The 16,893-nt window shown below is 38.6% G+C and overlaps 4 protein-coding genes across 5 annotated transcripts; 3 read left to right on the plus strand and 1 right to left on the minus strand.

Annotated features, from left to right (window-relative positions):
* Positions 1 to 16: 16 nt before the first annotated feature.
* On the minus strand, positions 17 to 3,548 carry LOC140791968 (shaggy-related protein kinase eta-like). The gene is made up of 12 exons (XM_073142704.1): positions 3,413 to 3,548; positions 3,084 to 3,173; positions 2,940 to 2,999; positions 2,580 to 2,852; positions 2,421 to 2,495; positions 2,272 to 2,328; positions 2,047 to 2,187; positions 1,883 to 1,933; positions 1,701 to 1,796; positions 1,393 to 1,476; positions 777 to 878; positions 17 to 557 (listed from the first exon to the last, which is right to left on the minus strand). Exons 1-12 carry the CDS (start codon positions 3,491 to 3,493, stop codon positions 462 to 464), a joined length of 1,206 nt encoding a protein of 401 aa, XP_072998805.1. The 5' UTR covers positions 3,494 to 3,548; the 3' UTR covers positions 17 to 461.
* A 4,434-nt stretch (positions 3,549 to 7,982) lies between these two features.
* On the plus strand, positions 7,983 to 9,571 carry LOC140791969 (peroxidase P7-like). The gene is made up of 3 exons (XM_073142705.1): positions 7,983 to 8,424; positions 8,529 to 8,720; positions 8,794 to 9,571. The coding sequence occupies exons 1-3, from the start codon at positions 8,200 to 8,202 to the stop codon at positions 9,343 to 9,345; spliced, it is 969 nt and encodes a 322-aa protein (XP_072998806.1). The 5' UTR covers positions 7,983 to 8,199; the 3' UTR covers positions 9,346 to 9,571.
* A 2,221-nt stretch (positions 9,572 to 11,792) lies between these two features.
* On the plus strand, positions 11,793 to 13,442 carry LOC140791971 (peroxidase 52-like). 2 transcript variants are annotated; one of them, XM_073142709.1, is made up of 4 exons: positions 11,793 to 11,916; positions 12,013 to 12,175; positions 12,282 to 12,473; positions 12,705 to 13,442. In XM_073142709.1, exons 2-4 carry the CDS (start codon positions 12,128 to 12,130, stop codon positions 13,257 to 13,259), a joined length of 795 nt encoding a protein of 264 aa, XP_072998810.1. In that variant the 5' UTR covers positions 11,793 to 11,916; positions 12,013 to 12,127; the 3' UTR covers positions 13,260 to 13,442. The 2 variants fall into 2 exon arrangements, with proteins under 2 accessions (XP_072998810.1, XP_072998809.1); XM_073142708.1 differs by lacking the exon at positions 11,793 to 11,916 and having other exon boundaries at positions 11,938 to 12,175.
* Positions 13,443 to 15,180: 1,738 nt separating this feature from the next.
* LOC140791970 (peroxidase P7-like) lies at positions 15,181 to 16,556 on the plus strand. The gene is made up of 3 exons (XM_073142706.1): positions 15,181 to 15,429; positions 15,550 to 15,741; positions 15,826 to 16,556. The coding sequence occupies exons 1-3, from the start codon at positions 15,220 to 15,222 to the stop codon at positions 16,375 to 16,377; spliced, it is 954 nt and encodes a 317-aa protein (XP_072998807.1). The 5' UTR covers positions 15,181 to 15,219; the 3' UTR covers positions 16,378 to 16,556.
* Positions 16,557 to 16,893: the final 337 nt, after the last annotated feature.

Consider the following 16,893-nt stretch of genomic DNA (forward strand, 5'->3'; position numbering starts at 1 on the left):
AGATGAATCGACAACAGAAGAAAAGAGGACAATGATCAAATATACAAATATAAGGAACCACAATTTCCAATAGGTTAGAATGATGACATAATTGCACTATCAAGGCAAGAAGTAATATTAATATGTCAAAAAGGTAAGAAGCATGGTTAAGATGTTAAGGGTTGATACTACAGCTGCATCAGTCTTTACAGAACCACCCCCATTTTGCCCAAGCAATACTTCCAATTCCAACTGATCGCAAGGCATCAGCATCTCTCCGTGGTTAGACAATATACATGGTAGTCATATTGGCAGTGCAGAATTAGGCACCTTCCAATGCATCAGGACTGGTTCAGCTTCCATGAAGCAGAAAATTCTAATGATAGAAGTTTAAGATCATATCTGTCCTGCCGCAGGTTGTGCTTCATCAAAAAAAAAAAACAAAAAAAAAAAGAGAGAGAAGCTAAAACTAGTAACTCAGTCTATATCCCAGTAGGGTGCGGGAAATTGAAGCCACTTTGTCGCCTCACATGTTCTGGTAACAGCTTGTTAATAAGCTCAGGTGAAGCATTTGCCAACTGCAAACCAATAGAAGTCATGATAAGCGGAACTACAGCAAGATATCTTTTAACACTATGAATTGAAAGTCACACTTCTATGCTTTTCCTTTTTCTGTTCTTTAGTAAGATCAGCAAATCATTAGTACAGTCATTAATATTGTTCTCAGGAAACTCTACCAACAATCGAATAACAGCTAATGAAATGCAACGAAATATTACAACAGTTTCTAAACTTACTTCTTGCTTAAAGTTGAAAAGAGGAGGAAATGGACGACAATTTGGCAACCGTGCATTGGGTTCTCGCAGCTCATCAAAGAAGGGATGCGCGCATGCTTCGAGCTGTAATAAAGAAAATGTAAATGCATAAGAAAAGCAGCACTCCAATCCCAGAATGTTGATATTTTATTACTTGAGCATCACTTTTTAAACACTGCAATTGTCTGTATAATCTACTATACACAAACTTAGAAGCCTAACATCGTGCTCTTCTCATCACCCAGCAGAATAGACCAATGAGCCAAGAGGATGGCTGAGCTTAGACAGCAATAAAAGGGCATTACACCCACAACAGCAAACGTTGCCCTGACTCATTGGCTAACAACAAGCTGATTGAGAGATATCTAAATGAATGTGCAAGAAGAATAGAAATATACAAGTCACCAATCAGAAAATTTTGGCAGGTGAGGAAAAAATTTATAAGTATACAAAAGTATTCATTGTCAAATAATCTCATATATAGGAGAAAAAATGGTAAAACAATGAAGTGAAGATACTTGTATCTTTCTGTTCTCAAAATCACTATTTAATGCAACCGATACGTTATGCACAGCAAAACAAAGAAAAGAAAACTCACAGCAGTGCAGCGAAGACTTGGTGAATACTGAAGAAGACGTGATGCAAGATCTATAGCTTCTGGAGGCATTCGCTTGTGAAAGATCTGAACCAAAAAAAATCATTTGTTAAATCGTAAGGTTATATCCATCAAACTCCATAGACAGTGTCAACAAAACTATTATTTACAAACTGGTAGCATGTAAGATATGAGGAAAATGGCTTTCCCTAAAACAGATAACTCAATGAGTAAGCCATAGCACACATTCTTGAAGGCTAGACTTTGAACAAAGGAAGAAATAAGACAAAGGAATTGTATTAGATGCCTACCTTGTGCCATGGATGAGCTTTGATCTGAGGAAACCTAAACTCTGTATAATTGGGATTCATACACCGAATTTCTTCACGTGTTGGAGTGCCAAGAACCTGTGAGAGCAACATATATAAAAATGACTTTCCTTGAAAATTTAAAGAAAAAATAAAGGCAAATAATAAATGATATTATGATGTACCTTGATTATCTCAACAAGCTGGCCAACGGCACTTTCTCCAGGAAACAGTGGCTGATGACATGTGAATAAGGAAGAAATATAAGTATGAGCATAAATGCAAAACAATGTCGACCAAGAATTAATGGATAGGTATCCTAATAACCAAAGGAAGAAAAAGAACAAACCTGACCAAGAAGTAATTCAGCAAGAACACATCCTGCTGACCATATATCAATTGACGTGGTATACTCGGTGGCACCAAATATGAGCTCCGGAGCACGATAATAGCGAGAACATATATATGATATATTTGGTTCACCCTTGACCTGACACAGAAAAGTACAAAACAGAATATAAAGCAAATCCCGGTAAGATGATAAGTACATGGAAATTTGAACAAAGCAACATACCAGAACTTTTGCACTTCCAAAATCACAAAGCTTCACTTGGTGAGTGAGAGGATCAACCTGTATGATGCCATAAATCACAGACAGGGAACATCAGAACATATCTGCCAAATGTATCCATCATAACACTACAACACTAACTACAAACTTACCAAAAGATTTTGTGGCTTCACATCTCTGTGAGAAACGCCAAGGACTGCATGAATATAAGCTAGCCCCATAAAAATCTGTGGTCAGAAAGATGAGCATCAGAACCCTCATCCAAATATCCATTTCTTTCGTGTGACATTTGGATGACAAACTGAGCACACCTGATACATGTAAAGTTTCACGTAAATAAGTGGCATCCGTTGGTTCACATTGCTGTAATGCTTCATGACGCGGTAAACAGTCTCAGGAACATACTCCATCACCAAATTAAGGAAAAGCTCATCTTTATTTGTCGTAGAGAAGAAGCAGTGCTTCAAAGAGATCACATTGGGATGATCCATTGTACGCATCAATTGAAGCTCCCGGTTTTTGTATCGCTTGTCCTGCAATACCTTCTTTATGGCAACAGTCTCCCCTGTTTCCAAGCATTTGGCCTACATACAAGTAAGCAAATATAAAAACTATTTCTACTCAGGATTAATCACTGTCGAAAGAGGCACAAATTAACGATCCATGTATACCTGGAAAACGATTCCAAAAGATCCAGTTCCCACAACTCGCTCCGCCATGTAGGTAATGGTCTAGAAATTTTAAGCCACTGCCCAAGTTAGCAGAAACTCATTAAAACTCATACCAATCCATGCAGTAATTTCAGAAAAACTCACTCTTTTGGGTTCACCATTCTTTCCTCCAATTGTGGTGGAGATAATATTACCAGTGACCGGATCATTCCCCTCCAAAGCAGATGCTTCTCGCTATCGTTTGCAATGAAAACATCAATATATTATTCTTGAAAAACAAATTGCAAGATGAATAAGCATCGTATATGGTAAGATGTTTCAAGAGTAATAGAAAATTAGAGGAAATTAGGCAAACAGCGAAAATAAAACAAAGAAACCAAAAGGAAGGACACAAGTAATAATTTGGAAACCCTAGGTTACCGGAAAAGCCGGAAAGATCGACCGGCAAAGGGGGAAGGAGGGCATAAAATTACCTTCTCTGCACCCATCTCAAACCTCACCGGATCTACCGCCATCGCCATCAACGCCGCCGGTTGATGAGGCAACGACGCCATAATCTCTCTCTCTCTCTCTATTCTATTTCTCCACCCCGTCGAATTCCCAAAATACCACTCCTTTAACATTAATGCTTCTCCTAGATAATTAAAAGGAATTAATAACAAATTACCACTTACACAGTCATTCAATAAAATTACACTTTTGACACTTTTAGTCTTTTTGTTAATATGTCCATTCAGCGTATATTTTTGATATTATTATAATACACTCCTAAAATTCCAAACCCACCCTATATTTCTTTTAAATAAAATTTATATACGAAAACGTTTTTCTATGCTCTAAATAATAAACTCATAAATGCCTTTAAGCTCAGCTAGTTTACACCCCTTCTCAAATAGTGCATGAGTTTTATATTTTTTTTCTTTATTATTTTAAGATGTAAAATAAAATAGTTTTGATATAAATATATGACGAGAAAAAAAATTGAATTAGGAAGTAATTTTTGTCATATAAATATCAATTTATTACCCTTAATGTTTTGTTGAGGTGTGGCACGTGGCACCCTGGAGTTGTTGACGTTTGATAAGGATATCGAGATAAAATAACTGAGCCGTTGGACCGCATCTCATAAATCTTCTGTGTACTTTTGACCCAATCCTATCTAACGGTGAACCTAAGGGCATCTTTATGAGAAGGACCGTAATAACTTTTATTTTAGATTATTCTTAGAGTCGGTGGTCTAAATATAAGATGAACAAAATATAATAACGGAGCCACAAATATGGTCATCTAACTTAAAATAATAAGCTGTTCAGTCTAAGCTCTGAAATAGTGTGATGCTGAGTCTCGTAAACACTACTGAATCATTGCTCTAATTTAATCCAAATTAAACCCTGAGTCCGTAGCCAAGCAACAACGTATCACTTCATGCACGACTAACGCCACGTTTTAAAAGTTTCCAAAATCTATTATAAATTTGTAGCTTTCCTCTCAAACTCATGGAAAGATAATGCAGGTGGTTTAAAGTGGTGCTCTGTAATGAATGCTAGTGGTGGGACTTAAATGGCGCCCAATTTGCAATGTTATCAGCGGGAAGCAAAAATGGTTATTGATTTATTAATTATTGAGTTTGAGCCATAAAGAAAATGGCAATCACGCTAGTTTTGACATCTTTTACTACCTTCTTGGTTGCCAGTTTGCTCACGTTTTCCTAGTGAAAAATGTTAGCATCACAAACGGCTTCATGGTTCAAATGTTGAATTGAATTGAGAACCAACACATTTTATTATCATTTTCCCATGATACAAATCTAGTAGAGCTACAATTCTACAAAGGAAGAAAGCTTCATCTGACTTACTATTTTTTTTGGTTGAAATTTAGTTTAAATTTAGTTTTTCAGTATTTTTCACTCTTATTGTGTCAATGCGTTCGAACGCCCCTATAGCTCATTTGAACGTAATATCACGAGAGCAAATATTTTTGCAAGCGTTCAAATAACCTACAGGTGTTCGAATGACCCACAGGTGTTCGAACACAATATCCCGAAAACAAACATTTCTATAGGCATTCAAACACAATATTCGAAAAGCAAATGTGCTCGAACACCGGTCTACGTTCCGCATCAGAATTTTAGGGGCATTCGAACCGGCCCCGCGGGAGTTCTAATGCCTCGCAAGATTTTCCAACTTAAATCTAGCCCTATAAATTCTAAAGTGAGTTTTTAGGGCTTTCGAATGCGAGAGATAAAATAAAGAGAACTAGCTACCATTGTGATGAAGGAGATTAGAGTTGGAAAACTCATTATAATTGAAGATTTGTATAGTGAAGGAAAAATATTTTGCCCGTGGATATAGGTGTTAACCATATTGAGCATGATTCTCATAATCCTCTCAATCCAAGCTCTTTTGGTATTAACATATTACCCAATATTGTCCCAAAGGAATTAAGCAATAATGATATTACAGAAAAAGCAAGAAGATATGAAGAATCAGTGACAGCTAAATAATGAACATTCCATGTTAATATGTTTCACATTTAGATATTTTGTACAGCTGTAAAATTATTGTAATTAAGCAGAGAAACTTTATTTATAGGTAATGATTCAGACAATATAATGTGTGAGATTATTACAACTAATCATCTCTTTCTTATTTATTTTTAATAAGTATATTGTCAAACCACGTAAATCTTGTCTCACCTTTTTTATATTGTCTCTGTTACTTCTATTCTTAAGATTATTTACATATGACGACTAATATGTGATATGAAGTTATTTATTGCTATCACTAATAGCATCATATTAGAGTTTTTCTCCAGATTTATTTGATTTTGTCAGCAACATTTAGGGTGAAAATTTTAATTCCGCTTCCCTCGCCCTTTGAGCATTTAGCACAACATTTCTATCATCTAAGGCCACATGATACAAATCTCTCCTGGAAGTGGTGGGAAGTTTTAACGAAGCATACATCCACTTTCAACATAGGAAGCAACAACTTGGATGGTGATTAGATTGGATACATTATGTTTTATCTTGCTTTCAGTTTCGCGCTATGATGAAGTATTGTCGTGTTCTGGTTGTGATATTATTCAGAAAGCGATGAAGAGAATAAATTGAGAGCGATTTCTAAGTCTATTATGCAATCACTTTGTTGTTGACAAGGATGAGCATCTCTCGATCACTTTGGTGTTCCATCCACGGGTAGAACACTAGAAGACATAGAATAACTCATTTCATTGGCTTGGGCCAGCCCATTAGTGTGAAACCCGACATAAACTATCCCAAAATCTTGCAACTATGATAGGTTGTAGTTTGTTTTCAAGAAAAGGGACAAGATGCTTACAAGATCCGAGTTAAAGCAACATTAGATTAATCAAAAAGCATAAAGTTTTTAAGTGGTTGTGACATATCCCCAGAGCTTTAATTTGTAGTCATACTGTCCGGTACCCGTGTGTATGTAATCCACCAAATCCTTAGCATCTAAATCTACTATAATCTTAATTAAGCTTAATCCAACTAGAGCCATATAGGTGAACCAAGCCCACACAGCCAATGGGCCGAATAACCTGGACTGGCCCATGACACCCTTGGTTTAAATTTAACAATTAACTATATATTTCATTTTACTTTCATAGAAAACTGTTGGTGGACACAGCATGACAACGAAAGGAGTTTACTTCCTATGCTTCTTTCTTCCCCTCCAATGGCTCGCTTCATTGTTCAAACTTTGCATGAATTGAGAAGCAGCACATGCAAATTATATGCCATGACATAATCCCAGAAGAATTAGAAAGCAAGAAACATTTGTCTCTCAACACTTTCCATCATCTACAACTACATAAAAGCCTCGATCTCCTGGAGTTGGTGGCAAGTATCTATCAATTTGCAATAGGGAAAGCTATAACTCGATGATGATGATGATAAGATCGGCTAATTGGTGGTGAACAGAGGTGGTTGGGCCTATTAGAATTCCCTAATGGAATAGGCTAGTTCTAACCACCAAAGACCCATTTATTTTGAGACAGAGAAAGATAAAAGGAATGAAAAGAAACATATATATCAATTATCAGCTCGATAGAGAGACTGCCTAGTGAGCCAAAAGATCACCTTATCTGTGTAACTTTCATCAGATAGAGATATTTTACTCGGAAGGATTTCCAAAAATGCTGTTACAAGACAATGAAAGATAAATAGATAAAGAGATCCAAAGTGATATATTTTAGATATTTTCATAGGCATAAAGAATTATTTAAATATAGGTTAAATTATAATTTACCCATATGGGCTACAACAAGTTAAGGCCCTTAGTCAATCAATCGTTAACGAAGACGTGGAAAGACATAATTATCCCTATAAAAGTTATAATTTAAATTGAAAATGATAGAAATAGTTTAATTTAAATTCAAAATAAATAATGCATCTTGTAAAATATTCTCTTCCTATAGGCTATAGCACACCTCAAGGCTTCTTTCTAGAGTTGGGGGACATACCTACTTTATGCTTCAAAACTGAAGAAAAAAAGAATAGCAAAAGAACATAAGAAAGAGGTTTAGCTCCATAAAAATCCATTTTCTTATCCAAACACCCCACATGGCCTTGATAGTGCTAGCATTACCTCGAAGGCCTCATTACTGTTCATGAATTATATGAATAAAGAAATTAATCTACCCACCATAACCAGCCAGATCTAAACAAATGGTATGTACTATGAGTTTGTCTCACTTAACGAGATTACAATTTAAGAATTCCATAACTTGTTTGATGCGTATTGCAACGAATCTCTCAGCAGCCACTGCACAAACCTCATCGGGACATGTTGGGTTTAGTAGAATATTCTGCCTAATTGATTCCAAAGCAGGTAGAAATTTTGTAGTCACAACTTACAAGCATAAGTGGGTGGCCATTTCGAATAACCAAGAGACAAAAGATGTGATCATCTTAGAACACGTATTGGTATATATGTATATTTATATATAAACAACGAGACACGTGAAGCTTCCTTCCATTCCCTCTCACTACTATGTGTTAGGTAGTCAACATCGCTAATAATCCAGCAATCAACAAGTAGATAAAAGAGTATGGGGAGTCTTTGTATACTTACTTCAATCCCCATCAGTCTATATATTTACGATAGAAGGACCATTATATTAGTCAAAGAGAGATAAGCTGCGTTAGCTCCACGTACATGAATACATCATGTGCTCAAAAAGACTACTATAAATACGAGGCCAATGCAGGACATCCCAGCCATCCCAATTCAAAGCTATGGGTTTCTCCTCCTCCTCCTCCTCCTCCAATCGCTTCCTCACCATTTGTCTCTTATCTCTGCTAGCTTTCTCTGTCAATGGCCAACTAAACCCAAATTTCTATGCAACAAGATGCCCAAATTTGCAAAGCATAGTGCGTTCGGTCATGGCTCAAGCTGTGGCTAGGGAGGCAAGGATGGGTGCTTCTATTCTTCGCCTATTCTTCCACGACTGCTTCGTTAACGTAATAAAGTTATAATTAGTTCCTATTCCTTTGCTATATATGGCGCTACTCTTTATCTGAACAGATCTTGTTAACATATATCTATGTATTTATTTTCGTGACAGGGATGTGATGGTTCGATTTTATTGGACGACACTGCTAATTTCACGGGAGAGAAGAATGCGGGGCCGAATATGAACTCGGTGCGGGGTTTCGAAGTGATCGACGCCATCAAAACCCAAGTCGAGGCGGCTTGCAGAGCAACCGTCTCGTGCGCAGATATCCTCGCGCTCGCCGCGCGCGATGGCGTAAACTTGGTCCGTATCCAACTTACTATTCACGAAGAACTTCATATGCATGCTTGCTGATTGGTGCTCGTTATCCTTGTAGCTGGGAGGACCGACGTGGGCCGTGCAATTGGGCCGCCGCGACGCGCGAACGGCGAGCCAGAGCGCGGCGAACAGCAACCTCCCCGGGCCCGGGTCGAGCCTGTCGACCTTGATCTCCATGTTCGGGGCGAAGCAGCTGACGGCGCGCGACATGACGGCGCTCTCGGGGGCCCACACCATCGGGCTGGCGCGGTGCACGACGTTCCGCGGCCACATCTACAACGACAGGAACATCAACTCCACCTTCGCCGCCCTCCGCAAGCAGACGTGTCCGCAGTCCGGCGGCGACGGCAACCTCGCGCCGCTCGACATCCAGAGCCCGACCAGATTCGACAACGTCTACTACCAGAATCTAATATCTCAACGTGGACTGCTCCACTCCGACCAGGAATTATTCAACGGGGGGTCGCAGGATGCGTTGGTGCGGACGTACAGCACCAGTCCCGCGGCCTTCTCCAATGATTTCGTGATGGCTATGATTAAGATGGGTAATGTCAGCCCGTTAACTGGAAGTAACGGCGAAATTAGATTAAACTGCAGGAAGGTGAACTAATGGTAATAGAGATTAAATGGAGATATTAGATCTTGGGAACCAAGGTCTACGGGTACTTTAAGTACCAATAATGTTTTCTTTTGTTATAATTCGTGCTATTTTTAATTACTTGTGTAATTATGTGATTGCCGACATTGGTCACAGGCATCTGGCTGTGTTTATATGTCAGTTCAGAAGTGGAAGAAATAAACTGAGAGAGATTTATATGTCAAGTTGTTGACAAGTACTAAGATTGTTCTTTTATATATATATACGTGTTCATGAATTGTGAAAGATGCCATGAGGCACCACACTCGATCATTTAGGGGCCCATCCCACGTGGTTCCACATGGAAGTTTGTTGGCTAATTGAGAATACTTAGAGATTAGTTATATCCCCCCATAAAGTTAAAATTATTTCATAAAGTATAACTAATTTTGTACCCATCCTGATTTGATGTCAAGAGTCAGTCTCAAACGTCTTCCCAAAGAAAGGGGAAAAGTTAGAGCGGGACAACATGCTATTGATGAGAAATTAATCTGTGAATCTTTTTTATCAGTAATTTAGCCTTCTTAAACTCTTAACAATTCTTCTCTTGAAGATTGGTTTCTTCTTTCTCACATAAACAAGTTGAGCCCACGAAATTCTTGAATTTTTTTTAAAAATTAAGGATTCTTGAAGTATGGGATTTTAGGGTCCCTCACCTCGCATCCCTGGCTTCATTGGATTCTTCTAAGTACAGTAAATTAAGTTGGCCCTGTATATGGTCCATGTTAATCATTTATATAGCTCATAGTTGGCAAGTTTGAGCTGGCTATTCTATATAAAGTCTCCAAGGAAAAAAAAGCCAGGCTAAAGGCTAAAAAGCTAGATCAAAACATGGGGTAATTTGGAAGATGCAAAATAAAGTAAGTTGGAATAATGAGATGGAAAGAGAGAAATGAGATGGAAAGAGGAACAATATGAGTAATGTATGAAGATGCTAATAATGATCAAGGATCAATGGCTTGTTATGCCTTGCGGAGAAGCTTGAAGATGGTGGTTGTTTGCAATCAATTAAAGATAACTTAGAGTGGCAGTCATAATATAGAGGAGCAATAGTGCAACATATAAAAAATTCAATAGGATAGTATTTAGATAATTAAACTAATTCATAACATATAGGTGTATCTTGGTTCAAATCCCAACAGCGTCCGTTTAATTGAGACATTATTACATTCTTTTTTTTTAATAATATACATATAATTGTCCTTGTAGATTTATTATTGTTTACACCTTATATTTTCATAATACTCCATTTAAGCCTATATTTTTTTATTTATCTCCAAAAACACTTTACATAACAGTGTAGCTTAAAAGTAAGAATATTATTATTTTTAGAATGTTAAATACCATATACATATATATATATATATATATATATATATATATATATATTTGTATATGTATATTTGGCATTAGATATCTATTGTAAAGTCAAAATAATACCGTATTAATGGGCTAGTGCTCAGATATTTTAATTATTTGAATCATGTTAAATAAAATATGTCAAAAAAGAAGGAAGAATGTAAACAATAATAAACAAAAAAAGGGTATAAAATATTGTTTTCCTCGCATAAAATGCCGGCGGTTTAAAAGTAAAGGAGGTTAGTTAAGACATATTTACTACTTAGATAAACATAGTTATAGATAAAATCTTGGAGAATCCATTTATTTTGTAAGAAACATCTTGTAGAATGTAATAAATCTCACCGGAAATCTCGGATGCGTGAAACAGTGAGTTACAGCCTCGTGAGTGTTGAATAGATGACAGCTTGTGGTGGTACTCCATTATTTTGGAGCCATTATTAGCATTACAAAACGGTATTCATGCATTTGTTGACAAAGATGGAGATGGAGATGGAGACTCCAACGGCTCTCAGTTTGTTTACACAATTTGGATCGATTAGTTGACATTCTTACCCAAATGTGACTTAGAATCCACCTAGTTAAGTTAAAGAAAGGGAAATCAATTCTCTTTCGGTTCTTTAATACTTTTTAAAATCTATAGCAACAAAACAAATTAACTTAAATTACTTAAGAGTATGAAAATTTTGATCTTGAGAGAGACTTATAGCACCCAATAAATTAAAATAATTTAAGTTTTAAAATGGTAACTTAAATGAGTGAAAGGGAATAGAGATAGTGACTTATAGCACGTAACAAAAGGCACAATTTTGGTCCATATACAATAGCAACTGAGGCCGTTGGCCAATGAAAGAGGAAGTCCGAGTGATTGATGCAGCGATTCAAGTGGTCTAAAGAAGTCCACACTTACCCACTATGCTTACAAAATCTGGATAGGAAACGACAATAATTAGAACCGGATTTGATCTTTTATGGGTCAACTTTAATCAACTCCTGTGATGCAACTTTGAACAGTATCCACTATCCAGTTGTATAGCATAGTAGAAGCTTTTAATTCCTCTGACCAGCTATTAATCTATTCTCTAAAATATAACGCACGCGTATGGAGCAGCAAAGTTTGAAAAGAAGACCATTAACAACCCATTAACATTTGCATGCACGTAAGGAGGAAACTATATATACGAGGTAAGGGTGGTTTTCTTCTTTCATAACTCAAGCTTAGAATTCCTTCAAGTAGCTAGCCATGGCTTCTCATCTTATCGGCCTCTTGCTTGTCTTTAGTTTAGCTTTTGCTGCCCGCGGGCAGTTGTCTCCCACGTTTTATTCGAGCTCCTGCCCGAACGTACAGAGCATCGTAAGGGCAGGCGTCGCTCGGGCAGTTAATAGGGAGCTAAGAATGGGTGCATCCCTCCTCAGACTCTTCTTTCATGACTGCTTTGTGAACGTGAGCTATATATATATATATATATATTGATATATTCTTCTTTTGTACTAACATACTATATATATAAACGTGCCATCTTGTTACTCATCTCATCTCCTTTAACCAGGGCTGCGATGGCTCGATCCTCCTCGCCGACACGTCGACCTTCACCGGCGAGCAGAACGCATTCCCGAATAAGAACTCCGTTCGCGGATTCGATGTCATAGATGCAATTAAATCCCAGGTTGAAGCATCTTGCCCGTCTACTGTCTCCTGCGCCGACATACTTGCCCTCGCTGCTCGAGACGGTGTCGTCTTGGTATGAATCGATATCTTCTAAATGCTAAAATATGATGATTTTAGTGTCCCTTTGTCCAAAAAATTTTAAGGAATGCTAGGCGACTTTTATTTTTTTTATTATTCCATCGGAGATGAGAGTGAATAATAAATTGGGTTACGGACCAAACACTACCTTATATAATATTTACATAAACAAAAATGTAACAGCAATAATAATAGTAATAATATATAACAGTAGAAATCCTTGCAGCTAGGCGGACCAACATGGACAGTACAACTTGGTCGCCGCGATGCAACGACGGCGAGCCAGAGCTCAGCGAACAGCGACCTTCCGGCCCCGAGCTCGAGCCTCTCCACCCTCATCACCAAATTCTCCGACAAAGGTCTCGACGCCCGCGACATGACCGCGCTCTCCGGCGCCCACAGCATCGGCCAGGCCCGGTGCGTCAACTTCCGCGCCCACATCTACAACGACACCGACATCGACGCCAACTTCGCCGCGCTCCGCCAGAAGAACTGCCCGTTCTCCGGCGGCGACGACAATTTGGCGCCGCTCGATCAGCAGAGCCCCAACCGGTTCGGAAACAACTACTACCAGAATTTATTGTCTCAGCGTGGTTTGCTCCATTCTGACCAGGAGCTATTTAACGGCGGGTCGCAGGACTCGTTGGTGAAGCAGTATAGTAGCAACGCGGTGTCGTTCGCGAGCGACTTCAGAGCGGCGATGGTGAAGATGGGAGGGATCTCTCCGTTGACCGGGACGAGCGGGGAGATTAGATTGAACTGTGGGAAAGTCAACTCGTGATATAAGACCTATAACTCTGTGAGAGAGACTCATAAGTTTACTGCAACGGATATGACTGCTGCTTATCTTATTGTAATGGTCAGCAGCCAACTAAAGGGTGCAGCTAGCTTCCTAGTCTTGTAACGTCTTATAATGAGAATAAATTGCATCAAAACTTTGCCTACGATTGAATAGTAGGTTTAACTAGTTGTTATTAAGTAACTTCATATGGTTCTTTCATATTAAATTAAAGGTTTCATCCAGACGAAAAAGAAGAAGCCAATTGCTCCCTGACATGCGTGTGAAAAAGTTCAATATCTCTCCATAATTCGCAGTTGCTAGTCTGCATCAACGTCACTTTCTTCCCAGTTGGAGGCTTTAAATAAGCCCATCCGTAATAGCAAAATTAATTCACATAGAATTTTAACCAAACTTGAGCAACGTATTATAATTTTCTAGCTCCATGAAGCAGCAGATGATAATATTGTATTATTTTTGTTAAAGGAAAGAGAACATATATTAAAACTTAGCCACCTATACACAGGAGGGATTATATTGTATTTGAACATCAGTATGTCTTCCTACTTCTTAAATTAGGTAAATTAAATATCCAAAATTTGCATATATTACCCATCTAGAAGTCCAAAATTGCACACACGTCCACGGTCTACCTAGCCTTTAAATTACATATACTCCTACTAATTAAATGATATTGTTTAATATATATATACGTACCACTTAAAATTGCGACAGTATCCTTTAGCTAGGCCTTGGCCTTAATAAACGCTTCATATTAAACCACATGCATGAATTAGCACCGTTCGCTCATAGTTAATGGACACATCCTTGCAAGGAAAGTCTACTGTGACCCAAAGAAAAGTCTGAGAGACAAAGACGCCTACCTTCCTATATCGAGTATTATACTGTTACAGGACCCATTGGAAAAACGAAATAATATTCATATTTAAATGATGATTAATTCGATCTGTGTCGGCTGCTGACTACTCCTTTGCCTGTATGGCTAAGAGCACGTCTCTTATGTTTAATCAACAAGGACCACTAATCCTGGGTAGTGACTTATATCTACACTAATAAACATACGGAAAGTGACAATACAATAGGATTCACGATTCATATAAAATAGGAATAATATATACAATGTACACACGGAATACTAATCAAAGATATATCTGTCATTTGCCATATTAGTCAAATTTAACTGACTCGTTACTTGACCCATCATGTCATAATGAATTAATGTAAGTATCACTTTTCATTTAGATAAAATCTAATAGAATCGTGGTGACTCTGAGAAGTGTTCGACAGCACAGCCATGCCTAACTTCTTAATTCTTAAATGATAAAGTAGATCCATTGAAAATTAAGAACACTGGCACTTCCACTTGTACTTCGACTTTGTCCAACAAACATGCATGCATGAGAGCTGCGTACTGCATGTCGAAGAAAACTAAGCAATTGGAAGTTGTAAGCCATAATCCAAATACAGACAAGCAGATCAGAGCTGACCATTCCCAAAAGTCCACGCTAAACCACTCTACTATGAGAGAGAGGGCGAGTAAACGACACTCTTTGACGCGTCAACATCGGCGCCGCGTTTCACGTTGCATGAATCCAGTTGTATGGCCGGCTGAAATCGAACCCCTAATTTGACCCATATATCATTAGTCCATCGTGGTCGCATGAGGCCCGAAAAAAGTGGCTCGTCGGTGGAAGGTCACGTCACCTAGTCCACACTACATGTGAGTAAGGCCGGATCTTTTTCTTTCCAATTTATTATTTAATTATATATTGCCAAATGTGGACGCGTTTTGGCAGCAAAGCTTGACAATTTCGACCATCTCATTCCAATCCAATCCAATCTGTGCATGCAAAGGATCCAATCCATTATAAGTAGTGGTTCATGTCAAGGCTCTTCTACCATCTCAACTGAAGCTTATCAATTATTTCAAAAACAACAAAAAATGGCCTACTCCTCCAAATGCTTACTTGCACTTAGCCTTCTTCTTCTCTTTGCCTTTGCTGCACAAGGGCAGCTCTCGGCTAACTTCTATGCAAGGACTTGTCCAAATTTACAACGCATTGTGCGTTCGGCGATGATCCGGGCCATCAACAATGAGGCCCGGATTGGTGCGTCCATCCTTAGGCTATTCTTCCATGACTGCTTTGTTAATGTGAGTTGTCATTAAAATGCGTTGAGTTAAAAAAAAATTTTCTTTCTTGTAGCTCCTTCAACTAAGTGTGTATATATATATATATATATATATTTGTTTCCATTGTTTTAATTGTTCTAGGGTTGTGATGGTTCGATCCTTCTCGATGACACGTCGACCTTCACCGGCGAGAAGAATGCGTTCCCGAATAGGAACTCCGTTCGCGGTTTTGAAGTCATTGACACCATTAAATCGAATGTCGAAGCAGCTTGCAGTGGAACCGTGTCTTGTGCTGATATCCTCGCCCTTGCTGCTCGCGATGGTGTCTTCTTGGTGCGTGTAAATTTAAGCTGACAGAGAGAACGATATATTTTATTTTCTTCTTCAGGAAAGCATTTATAATATTTGATTTTGCAGCTTGGAGGACCATCCTGGCAAGTACAACTAGGTCGCCGGGATGCGACCACCGCCAGCCAGGCCACGGCCAACGCCGACCTCCCCGCCCCGAGCTCCGACCTCTCAACCCTGCTCTCCAAATTCTCCGTCAAGGGCCTCAACGCCCGCGACATGACGGCGCTCTCCGGCGGCCACACCTTCGGCAAGGCGCAATGCACCAACTTCCGGGCGCACATCTACAACGACTCCAACATCGACCCGAACTTTGCGGCGCTCCGCCAGCAGAATTGCCCGGCGTCCGGCGGCGACACGAACCTGGCTCCATTGGACGTGAAAAGCCCGACAAGGTTCGGCAATAACTACTACCAGAACTTAGTGGCTCAACGTGGTTTATTGCACTCGGACCAGGAGCTATTTAATGGAGGATCGCAGGACCAATTGGTGAGGTTGTATAGCTCCAATCAAGCCTTGTTCTTTAAAGACTTTGTTACGTCTATGATTAAGATGGGGAACATTAGTCCATTGACTGGAACCAACGGTGAGATTAGATTGATTTGCGGAAAGGTGAACTAATTTGTTCGAGTTGGAGCAAGATCTTGTTTAGTTTGCGGTATATGTGAGCAATATTTCTATTTGTTGTTGAATATGGTGAATTTTAGCCCTGGTTGTTGGGCTTTAATTATGTTTGTAATCTTCTGGACCTATACTTATTTCTGTCAAAAGTTGGAATGAAGCAAATTACGATTCATTTATTTCTAGCTTTCCTTTTGAATCATTGCCTTACATAGTTAATGATAAAGAATTAAGGGTAAACAGTATATTTATATTTCTTGCTTCATATGATTTGCAAGCCAATCATGCACTGCCAAGTATGCAATCAAAATCTAGCAATTGACTGCAGAGAATCACTTCCCATATTCTGGCTCTATTACTCAGTAAAAAGGCCACAAATAATGCAACAGATTTTTTTTTTTCCGAGTAATTTTAAAGCTTCCACTTTCAAACATATTTGAAATCATAGAAAAATCTCAGAGATTGTCTCGCTGACTCATCAACCACTACAGATAAATTTGAAACTAAACAAGACGG

This window comes from Typha latifolia, chromosome 7 (assembly GCF_019914945.1).
Source record: "Typha latifolia isolate L0001 chromosome 7, TyphaL0001v2, whole genome shotgun sequence".
Lineage (NCBI taxonomy): Eukaryota > Viridiplantae > Streptophyta > Magnoliopsida > Poales > Typhaceae > Typha > Typha latifolia.